Source organism: Larimichthys crocea, chromosome III (genome assembly GCF_000972845.2).
Source record: "Larimichthys crocea isolate SSNF chromosome III, L_crocea_2.0, whole genome shotgun sequence".
In the NCBI taxonomy this organism is placed as follows: Eukaryota; Metazoa; Chordata; class Actinopteri; family Sciaenidae; genus Larimichthys; species Larimichthys crocea.
In genome coordinates, this window is record NC_040013.1 from 51,132,467 (window position 1) to 51,144,628 (window position 12,162).

Genomic DNA, 12,162 nt, shown 5'->3' on the forward strand with positions numbered 1-12,162 from the left:
TACACAATCAACAACGTATCATCGTCAGAAAACTTTGGGAAGTGAAAGCTGCTTGTGTAACTTCTGAAGTTCGATGTGTACAGGGCTGCTAACTGAGGAACTGGAAGGGAGGTCCAGAATCAAATCATCTAGTTGTTGTTGCAATCATGTGCAAGGCGATACAACTGTATGTCTTTGGTGCAGTGTTGCTCTTTCACACTAATGTGCCCAGGTCTGCACTGTCACAAATGTCGCTATTCCCCCAGTCTCTTGCTGCTCTCCTGTCTACTGTCACATGTTGAAGCCCATCCATAGTTAACCAGCAAGTCCAAAATTAGTTCATTCAGCCAAGTCGCGTGATGCTACACTCTATATTACCTGTGCAGCCTGGTTAGCACCATTAGCATCTGCATCTTATTAGGAGTGACTCCCAATAATAACAGAGTATTGTTTAGGTTTATACTGTCTATTCCTCTCCCAGCACTTTGATCAAGCTCTGGACTCCCTTCTCCTTCTCTTCATTTCCATGTGGATCTCTGGTCCCTCCACAGAGTATCCCAGCTGTTCCCAGCTATAAATAATAGAGCCGTCTCCCGTTAAAGTATTAATTAGCCCGTAAATAAGGAACAGACTTACCATGAATCTCATACATGAAAAATACACACTAAAAACAAAGAAAGGATGCAGCTCCAACCTCACCTCCCCACCTACAGACACCTAATGATGAGAATCGTGTGTGTGTGTGTGTGTGTGTGTGCGTGCGTGCATGCGTGCGTGCATGCGTGTGTGTCTGTGTCTGTGTCTGTGTGTGTCCAGGAGTCGGTGGAAATGAGGAAGATGGAGACTAGTGCCAGCAGTACAATCCCAGCCCCTAGCTCAGGTTTGGAAAACCAGGGCAGAGCTGCTTCTATGCCTCGACTTAATACTGACCTGCAGGTAATGCCTTATCCTCACCACACCTGAGTTCACTTTGGAAACTGATTTTCATTTAGTTGTAGTCATCTGACAGAAATGCACATTATCTGTATTCACATTCTAGTCATTTCAATATTGTTTCAGTAGACAAAAACTAAAGTCCTTTAATCTGTCAAATTCTAGTCTCTGCTACTCACTTGCACTTATCACAGCTCCTGTTCTCTCCACTGCAGAGCAGAACCTGGATTCACTCAGTTGCTTGTAATAATATTCTTTTAGCCAATAGCTACCATACATTAAGATATAAATGGTTAAGAAACTTACATTAATCCTCCCTTATTCATACTGATGGCCTACAAACATAAAGTATACAACTAAAACAATAAGGTTGATGTAAGCCAGTAGAAGAGTTGGCCCACATGTTATATTAATTTCTTCACAGCTGTTTTGTCTAATTTTCTGTGGGATTGTAGATGAATTTAGTCTATACATCTGTGACTTTTTGGTAATCTTACACTGTGTATACACTGGAGGCGTACCATGAACAACACATTACCAGAGCAGCAGCTTCAGTGTGTCTACACAGGATGCGTTCAGGCACGGTATTGAGTGTAGATCACCCACGTTTTGGCAGCTCTAAGAGCCCGATATAATAAGAAAATAGACCTGAAGCATTAAAATACGCTTTGGATTTGGTATATTACAGTGTGGATAAAACACAAGCCATTACACAGCCTGTGTAGACACTCCGTACTGGCAGAGATGTAATATTACTACTACTGATATTACTAATGAGGAGCATAAAATGTAAGATTCCAGATGAGTTATACTGCATTAAAACATTAAATTAAGTTAATTTGCTCATCGATCCATACTTGCATTATTGTTTCAAGGGATGTTAATTAATTAATCGCTTCATTCAGAACTTACTTTAACATTCTAGATGTTAAATATAGCCTAACATAGCTCAGCATTCTCAGTGACTAATGTAAAAAGTTCGCTGTGTCTGCATTACTGAGAATAAACTGAAACAACACTCAGTGTTTTGTGAACCGTCACATCGAACAGTTCTACTGAAATAGCACAGAGGAGCTGAGACTCATTATTCATCCAGTTAAGGCCGAAAAAATTCTACATGAATCTTCCACTAGTTCCTAAGAAATATAATAAGCTCCTCATTTCCTGAGTGATGTTGATCGATTCATGCATTTAAAGTGCATTCCTTTCACAGCCCAATTGGAAGAGCTGTTGTTGATCCTACTGTCACTGCAGAGAACAGGTCTACAATAATCAAATTAGATCCTGGCAGGCCGCCAGCTATTTGTCCAGTATCATTTTTCTCTTGCTGGCAACCGAAAAGATGATAGTGGCTCCAAATGACTTTGGGCTCAAGATTTACTGGGAGAGGAAGATGGTAATTGGGTTACTATAGAAGAGAGAGAAGCTGGAGTGGGGAATAATGAAAGGATGTAAGGAACAGGGGCGGGAGGTTGCCTTGTTGACTTGCTGTCCCTTTTTTTCTCACCTCTTGGAACAGAGGGCAGGAAATCCTTTAGCCGATTTAATTAATGCTGGCCTTTTGGAAATTGCCTGCTGCTGCTGCTGAGGATGATGGGAACTGTACCGTGCAGCCCAAATTCTGGGGCTCAGCCTCAATCAGAGCAGTTTATCTTTCACTCTTGCTAGATTGCTTTTCTTTTTGCTTAATTTAAGCTCCGTTTTGCCAGGATCAGGAGATGACATCTGTTAAAACCTGTTCTTCTTTGTGCTTTTGTGAAATGAAAAACCTCAGCGAGTCAGTCAGTCTGGCTTCACAGTGAAGAAGAACAGAATGCAAAGCCCACACTCGGTTTCTTTAAACCAGCTGATTAGATCCTGATTTTACAGTGTCATCACCATTTATTACAGCGTGTGCAGGGCCCCATTTTAATTAGCAGGATATGCCCTAGGCCCCTCTCTAGAGGGAATCAAGGCTGGTATGTTCTTAGAGATATCTGTGAGCATCACATAGACAAACTCCAGAGAGGGCACAAACCTGTTCTTTATGACCAATCCATGAGGCTTTGAGCCTTCCTCTCTCTGTGACCAGCAGTGAGTATGCACAGCTCCCATGCAGGCAGTGCTCCACCACGATAAGGTGCCATTTTCAGAGAAGGGTTAACCAAAACATATATCAGAAGTTCTTGATTCAGTGCAAATATTTTGAAAGACAGCAGTTATACTCACAACTACCTCCTCTGTGCTATGTACCTATAGAGCATCAATTTTCAGCTTAAATGTATCATTATTATATAAGTGTTGTATAATAATGCTATACGTTCCTAGAAATTCTATACAAAGTGGATTTAAGTAAAGTATTTGAACAATTGTATAACCACAAACAGTTACAGCTGATCTTGCTGTGTTTTTCTCTGTTACTCACTTTCTTTATTTATCTGCCCTCTCTTGCATAACAGCGGAGCCACTCACGCCACTCTCCAGGAATCCATCTAGCTGTATGTACACAATGTCACACAACATATGTAGCTGTTTGTGGTTTGACGTTATTCAGGTGTAGCTGGTCCAGTGGGGTAAACTCACTGTGTGCAAGTGCTGTAAGAACAAATTCAAATGCAGTGTCATTGTAATGTGAGATGATGATATGATGATCACATGGACTCACATGGGTTAATATCACCATCCAACTGGGTGTAGTATTACTCTGGATCAGGAGCATGATGGCACTACACCTTAAAGTGCCTCTGTGTAGCATCAGAAAAGACACTCTGTCGGACTGCATTGAATGTATTACCTTAACACAGTGTGTGCAATCAGTGCTGTATGGTTAACACTCAATTTTAATCAAATGATACTGCATGTCTGAAGAATTTCCATCTGCTGTCATCATACATACAGTTGAATCTGTATGTATGGTAGCACAAGATGGAAAAACAGATCAGATCCTGGCAGGGCCTTAGCCAGGGTTTTTACATATGCTGAAGCTGCCCTAGCTGAACCCAATGGTACCTAAGACATTTTTCTAGGTATGTAATTCTGTTAGAGATCACTGAATTTCTTCATTTTGTGCCTAAAACAGACACATTTTAAAATATAGTGTGTGAAAAAAATATTGTGTTATATGCAAAATCCCCAAAACATTACATTGGAGTCGCCAATCATTATATCTCATTCAAATTGAGATAAATAAAAGAGACATCCATCTGCAAAGACCCCTAATCGAGCATTTTGTCCTCCTTTTCCTCAGAGCATGTTACTCTATCGTACTTCTATCCAATTCCATTTTAAAAAAAGAAAAAAAAATATCGTGAGGTATCAGTCATTTCTCACTTGGTGTCCAAAGTGGAATAGACCACAGATCAGTGAGTATGGACATTTTTTTGAACAAATGGTTATGAAATAGTCTCTTAGATTACCTTTATTGAATGAACTCTAACTGATTTGGATGAAACACCTGATTCTTTATCCGTCAATGGACAATAAAAATGCGATGAAGTCAGAGCTGTAGATGCAGACTGACCAGGTGTTCCAACTTGTGCAGTCTTTACATAAAACTCACAAAACCTTTTTTCACTCTCGCTGACAAGAGTCGATAAATAAAGTTCTTGTATTTTAATGTGTAAATAAGCGTCTGGCATGAGTGAAAACAGACCGTGCTCTCTCAAGTATCTTCATGTAGTACTGCAATTGAGTAAACGATGAGGAGATGCTGGATGAAAGCCTTGTGTCAGACATGATTCTCAGTGAGCCCCTTTGTCTCCCTCAGTCTGTACCTGATGCCAGCCCTATGAAGCGCTCAGCTTCCACTGTGGCCCCACAGCGGCCCCAGGAGGTCAACCTGAGGGACTACACCTTGGAGAAACCCAGTCAGGATCGACCCCACCATCATCACCATCACCACCGCTGCCACCACCGCAGAGACAGAGATAAAGAAAGAGACAGAGAGAAGAGGCAGAGGTCTTTGGACACACCACTGGGTGGACAACCACCTAGCTCTGCTGGTTAGTGAGCACAACACACAGCATCTTCTGTTGGCTGCCACTCAAAACCCAAAGTCTTGATAAAACATATAATGCAAAACAAAAGTTAGGCCTCTAATATTATCTAGAGTACAGGAAGATCACCTTTCATGCTGTAGTGTTGTCCTCCATAGGTGCACCAGGAGAACCAGCGTCTGACCCAGCTGCAACCAGAGAGCGAGTGCATGACCGTGGACGCTCCCACGAGAGGAAACACCACCACTCCTCGGCGGACAAGCAGCGTTACTACTCCTGCGACCGTTACTGCAGCCGGGAACACTGCCAAACCAAATCTGCCACCGCCAGCTGTGCCGCCTCCCCCAGTGAGGGGCAGGAAACCAGCAACAAGCAGGTGGGAGGGCACAGGCGTGCAGAGTAGGGCCAGAGCAGGTTTCAGGGAGAAGAGGACTTCTTGGTTTTTAATCATTCTTCAGCGCTGTAGAGCTGCGTTGTTGTCCAAAAACATATCGACAAGGCACACTGTTGCGCTGGGTGAAAATTTCCTTCATTACTGTTGACACACACACTGTAGTTTATTTTGATTAACTGACATAAATACTCACTAAATGTGGATTAATCCACAGTTGAAAATAGTCCCCAACAAATCCACTATTTCCAAATGTTTGAGTTGAAAACTGAAGACTGGCTGTGATAGGAAATCACAAAGACATTAAAAAAATTAAACTATATATTTGCAAGCTGTTTTTAAAGAAAGAGCAGAACAGACATAATGGGCCTTGTGAAAGAATTTTGTATTATTGTCCTAAAAGTCTGTATTCTAAATACAGGACAATTAGTCAATGCTACATGAGATCCAATGTAGGTTTAGGTCTTCTAATAATGTTCCACTAGATGTGCAGTATTCTCTCCAGTGCCATATTTGGTGTGTTTAGTATCTTTGCAGTTAGTGTAACATACTTGACATTCTTGTATATAATTCACAATGTCAATATAATACAGAATATATATTTATCTGCACATTAAACATTAAAATGACTGATAGAGCAATGCAGCCTTGGAGCCTGTTAGTGATAGTCAGGAGATAGAGGGAACTTATAAAGATAATTTGAATTCAGACTGGCTCTGCATGCTCTTACTGCTACTTTCTCCTCTGTCTGCCTGCGGTGCAGCCTCTCATGGCCTTTCACTTCTCTTCCCACTTTCTCTTTTCACCATTTTTCATCCATTTTGTCTGTCGGTCGTTACCTTTCCATTAGTGCTTGTTCTTCCTTTCTGTCTTTTCTCCCTCATTTGTCCTCTGTCATCTGTCATGTCATCACATATCACATTTTGGTGTCTTTCCTTTCCTTCCTCCGGTGGCCCTGTGCCTGTTTCCTTCCCTTTTCCTTTCCTCTCTCACATAATTTCCTCATCGTTCTATCGTTTCAAATTGCTTGTCCAATTTTCATCTAGGGCAGTGGTTGGGTTAAAGGCAGCCCAGTGGCACTGAGCTCCAGTTCTAGCACGCCAAGCCGCGGACGACGGCAGCTCCCCCAGACCCCCCTCACCCCGCGGCCCGGGGTGGCCTACAAGACTGCCAATTCATCCCCCGTCCACTTTGTGTCCAGCCAGGCCTCTCTGAGTCCTGGCCGGCTGAGCCGCGGCCTGTCGGAGCACAACGCCCTCCGGCACAGCGGCTCCCGCCACTTCCCCTGCCCCGTCACTCGTATCAGCTCTGAGCCCTTCCTGGGCCAGGGTCACGACGAGGCCCTGGGCAGCCTCTACGGCAGCCTCTGGGACCAGCTGGACGTCTTCCAGGATGCGGCGTCACTGACGCCGAGCCCCCGTGTCAGACACTCATCTCGGACTGCACTGCCTCGCATGATGGGAGCCCTGCTTCCTGCTCCGCAGCAGAACCTTGGGGTGCCAAACGGGTACCACTTCAGCTTTGGAGGCAGCACCAGCCCAGGCTCTGGCGTCAGGGCACCCAGGTATTACCAGGAGGCAGAGGAGGACGAATGGTGCTAGCATGGCTTTAAACCAACCTTTTTAATGCATTTTTGAAGAATTGTGATGAGTTTTATCATCTTCTTTGAAGGCTTTAGTTCACATTGTCACTGTGTGTGTTAAATGCTGTATTTAAATCCTAACTTGGAGAGTTAAGGTTAGGGAGACCCTCTAAACTGGGAGAAGGCTTGAGATGGGTTATATTTGATCTTTATTAAAGGGCACGTAGCATTATGAAACTGAAGAATAGACTTTTTTGCCAATATCAGATGTCTTATAGTAGCTTGATTTGCTTGGACTTGAGTGTTTTGTTGACACCACCATATTGATCCTCAAACAGCATTATATCATGAATGCAAACTGTATATTAAGATGAAAATATTTCCTTACTTTGGAGGAGAAGTGAAGATCCAAAGAAATCTTTGGATGCTGTAGATAAACCACCAGACCTGCTGTGTGTCGTTCATAACTCCAGTCTGTATTCCAGAGAAACCATTTTTGCTGTTTTGCTGGACGGTTAATTCTTTACTGATTGATTACTGAGCAGTAAAGCTTTATTCACATTAAAGTTGCAGTGGGTAACTAAAAAAAAGAACTGTCACTATATCCTGACAGTAGTCCACGAGACAGATCATCTATGGCTCCAGTCAGAGCCAGAAAAAGTCTCTAACGCAGTGTCAATCACTGCTCGTGCAGTGTGCAGGCCCTCTCCCTAACACAAGCTCAATATTTTCAGCGAGTGGCTTTGCAAATAAAACCGTTTGACAACAGCGTTTAGTACAAAACACTGAGCGCGTTCCGGCTCCACACGGAGCTCCTGCCTCATTATGTTCAATACCAGGGCGCTCATAGCGACAAGTGTCAAAGAGGCGCGATGACAAACTCTGGGATATGGTGGAAAATAGTGGCAGTGTGTGCGCACTGCTGATGTTAAATGTCATTGAAGCCTGGGGTGCTCCTCTCTCTCTAGCAAGAAGATACCAGGGTCTTGGCAATGCTCCAGTCATATAGAGCTACCCCTACGAGGGCTGAGGTTTTGCAGGACAACTAGGCCCTTCTGCTGCGGTTCAACTTGTGGGTTTAGTGGGAGGCGTGCTCCGACCAGCCGAGAGAGACTGCACTGTGTTCAAATGTTTCCCACTGCTGCTCTAAAGTGAGAAAACATAAAGCTTCATGAATAGTTGTTTTCTTGTCATTTGGGGCCAGCACAGCAAGCTTGACTTATTATCACATTCTAAAGTTGATACAGCTAACATGTTAGCAAATGGTTGATTAATTACACATATAGCAGACAAAGCAACAATAGCATTCATTTGGACTTGTGTTTTTTGACCGTGTGAGTCCAGCAGTGACTCTCCTGTTAGCTCTGGTTTGGTTTCTTCTAACTCTCTTTAGCTGCTAAATGCTCCACTATGTTCACCAGTTAGTCTATAACTGCCTCTGTCTGCTGTCAGCGCTAATCTTCAGCTAAAAACAACGGCACACTCGAGTGAGTCGTGCTCTTTATTAGCTGGTCTAAGAACATTTCAACATCTTTCACATTATTATTACAGCTAACAGCACAACATACTGTAGAACAGAACATTCAAATGAATTAAAGGACCAGTGTGTCAGATTTAGTTGGCTTTACACAACATGGCAAAATGGAATATAATATTCATAACTATGTTATTCATTGGTCACCTGAAAATAAGAATTGTTGAGACTTTATCGACAGGGGTAGCAGGTCCTCTTCCACGTAGTCTGCCATGTTTCTACAGTAGCCCAGTTTGGACAAACTGAACCCCCTTTAATGTTTTTCATGACTTTCAAAGCCACCGTTGTATCTCCTACACTCTCGAAGGAGAGGGTGAGGCGATGAGCTTGCATTTAGCAACTACACCAGATGCCACTAAATCCTACACACTGGATCTTTAAGCTCTATGTAGAATTACACATTGACAGTAGCTGAAAGTGTTTGAGAGTCAGTATGGCAGTTTCAACAGAAAGTGATGTAAACAGGACAAAAAGCAGATCAATCGCTCAGAGAAATGATGAATGAATATGTCGGAACACCTCAAAGACATTATGACACTGTACAAACAGCTGTGTTGTTCTTTAGTTTAGGACTCTACCATTCCATGATGATGCCTAATCCTTTATGACATTCCCTTTGTGTCAGACAAACAGATTGTGTGAAGTGCTGTCACACAGACCGCGATGATTGTTTTGTCTGTTAAACGTTTCGTGCAAACTTCAAGAGAGAAGCAACGCATGGTAGTGAGTACTTGACTGACTAGATTTGTTTTCTATAAAAAAAAAAATTCCTTGTAGATGTTCTCTTTTCATTGTGTGCATTTTTTGTATGACATGAAAAAAAAAAGTTGTGTTTTATGTGAACTGCTTACGGTTTGCCATCGTTTCAGGTCTAATGTTTCTTACAGACTTCTTTGCGATGTTTTAAGACAAAGTGCCTATCCTTTTAGATATACTGTAGAAAAAAAAAGATGCAATGTCAACTGTTTTCTAATGCATCCACACTCGAGTAGATGTTCAGTCCATTCTGTATGTAGCTCTGCAGGAAAACATGTTGTACAGAAAGCCTTATCTGCAAGCAGAGAAATGATACCTACAGTACATTTAAAGACAGGAATGGAAAAATGACCTTCTGAAAGTCGATTATTTTTCTTGTTTTTGATAAAATCATGTATATGTGTGGAAGAATCAACATTGTGGAAACGCTATACAAGCATTTAACAACTATGAAAACTGCATAAATATATCAATCCAGTTACATGAATACCAGTAACACAGTGTGCATGTTTAGATGGTAGACCTGGTCAGCTACCTGCTATGACCACCTTGTAGTTTTTTTTTTTTGTTTGTTTGTTTTTTTCTTCTTTTTTTTGTATCAGTGTGAGCATTCACACTCCTGTGCTGCTTGGACTGAGTGTGTGTTGGTCAGCTGGAGTCTGAAGCGGTGGGGGTTAAAGAGTGTGTACTGATTTAGGACCCAGAGTAGCAAAGGGCGATCCTTAATGGATATCTGAGTCAAGCCAGCCCCTGTGTGTGCGTGCATGTGTGTGTGTGTGTGTATGTGGATTAAACTAACACTAGTAAACATCAGCTGTTGAGGATATATTTGGCCTTTCTCTGTGCAGTTTGTTGTTTCGTGGTGTTTTGTTTTATATCATCCTCTCATGGACAGTGTACTGGCAAAAAAAAGGATGTAATATTATGCCAAGATATTCACAGCAGCTACTGTACCGTGGAGTTCGACCGCAGGAAGTGGTCAAATTCATTCATATCACAGGCTTTGGTGGCAGGTCGGAAAAGTTGCTACTGTGCACTGTAAAAGAAGCAGCACAACGAACTTCTCCACCTACAGTAGCAACAATAGCATTATTAGCTGTGTCCCAATTCCATAACACATTCAAATGCCAAGCTGTTTTCGTGCAATGTGCAAGAGAATTATGAAGAGGAATAGTGACACATTGTATGGGTATTTCACATTATATTCAATGCATAACAATAACAACAGCACAGAACAATTGATAAACAGTACACCTAATAGTGAACACAATAACTGCAGGAAGTTTGCGTCATGAGTTTTGAGCAGATTATTTTCCTGCCCAGAGATGAGTTTTATATTTTTTAGGCACTTTTTATACAGTTCTTTTACTGTGTTATGTTTTTTAACAGTCATTCTGATCATATGTTGGCAGATACAATCATTTTGACTGGTTGAATGCAGTTATTAGAATTGTGTTTGAGATAAGTACAGATCAGAGATCAGGACAGTTTACAGCCAAAAATCAACTCGTCAGAGCTCTCTGGTAGACAAATTCTATAGACTAATGATGAAAATTGCTAATTGCATTTCTGTACTGACATTTGTTAATAATCAAGTAACATATGTTGATCTTGACAAATCTGTCATAAGCTAACTTTCAGTGAGTATTGGGACACAGCTAATATGTCCACACTTTTGATTGAAATCAGGAGCTTGTTAAAACCCAGTCTGGAAAATGAAGAAAATTATTTTAGAAGTGAAGTACTGTAGAAGCAGGAGGCGAGACAGATTAAGGGGATCTTGTCTTGTGGGTGTTAAATACTGACACCGTAACCCAAGACGTCTCCTGCAATGTTGGCAACATAACACCACAGACTGATATGCAGTGTCAGGCAAGTTGCTTTCAAAATGTAATATATTACATTTAATAAACACAAAATTTTGTAAACTCATGTAATACACACTTCATGTCTTTGGTGTTCCCCGGAGAGAGTCCAGTGGAACCGCTGAAAATATTAAATATAATAAGTGTAAACTCAGTGATGTCACCTGGTTTGTGAACAACTGTTTTGAAACCTTGAGTTTGGGTTTATGGTCGTTACCATCTTGTTTTATATATTTTTGATTTTTATTATGTGGGGCTGTGCTTGAAAAAGTTGGCAGCCTTCCCAATTACAAACATTCTTACTTACATTTTTATTACAGCTGAACGGTAACTAAAATATATTTTTCAAAACGTTTGAGAAGAAAAATAGTCAATGCAGTAACAGAATATGGATTCATATTTGATCAGCACTGCGTAGTTTGAGTTTCGTAGGTGTATTGTGCTGGATGGACTCACTGAGAATGACTTGTCAAGGCCACGTCCTAACACATACCCTGCTTTATTATCTATTTTTCTCTAAATGGGACCATCATTTACTAAATGAACTTCAGGCTGCATGGAAGAAGACTTAAAACTAGAGATTGAGACCATGAACTCATGAGGAAACTGTTTACTGAGGTCATAAATCATGTTAGAAGTAGGCTCATTTTCCCATAAGACTAAATACAATCTGACCTTATTGTTGCAGCCAATGGGGCAGCCCCCTGCTGGCCATTAGAAAGAAAGCAGGTTTAAGACATTCCGCATGTTACCCCAGCACTGTTGATATGTAACAATGGTCAGAAGATGACCTGACAGATGTGGAGGGTGGATTTTTTCCTTCAAGTGGTCCTACTGGCCAACACACTGATCTCTGCTTCCAGTTTGAAGGAAGAATTTAGACTCTCTGGGTCACAGAGTGGGACTGAAGGACTGTCTCATAATGTCTGGAACTGTGCTCTGCTCTGAACTGGATATATACTGTAGGCAGATTTACACAAAAACAATATTTATTATATGCAACTAACTTTATACATATGAATGGCATCGAGACCAGATTGTCTTTTGTGAGGGACAGATTTTAACCTTTGCGGCAGCCGATTGGCTAGAAGGTATTTGTGGAGGATTTCTTGAGAGGCTCGGCGAGCAGTCAAGGGAAACCACAAAAA

General features: G+C 41.7%; 1 protein-coding gene across 3 annotated transcripts in view; it reads left to right on the top strand.

Moving 5' to 3' along the window:
- Positions 1-12,162, top strand: part of cacna1ba (calcium channel, voltage-dependent, N type, alpha 1B subunit, a) — a 121,183-nt gene extending 109,021 nt beyond the window's left edge. For all 3 annotated transcript variants that reach the window (XM_027278178.1, XM_027278177.1, XM_027278179.1), the window contains 5 exons: positions 796-915; positions 3,351-3,389; positions 4,658-4,892; positions 5,045-5,262; positions 6,324-12,162. In XM_027278178.1, coding sequence (XP_027133979.1) covers positions 796-915; positions 3,351-3,389; positions 4,658-4,892; positions 5,045-5,262; positions 6,324-6,878 — 1,167 coding nt within the window. In that variant the 3' untranslated portion in view covers positions 6,879-12,162. The remainder of the gene's footprint in view (positions 1-795; positions 916-3,350; positions 3,390-4,657; positions 4,893-5,044; positions 5,263-6,323) is intronic.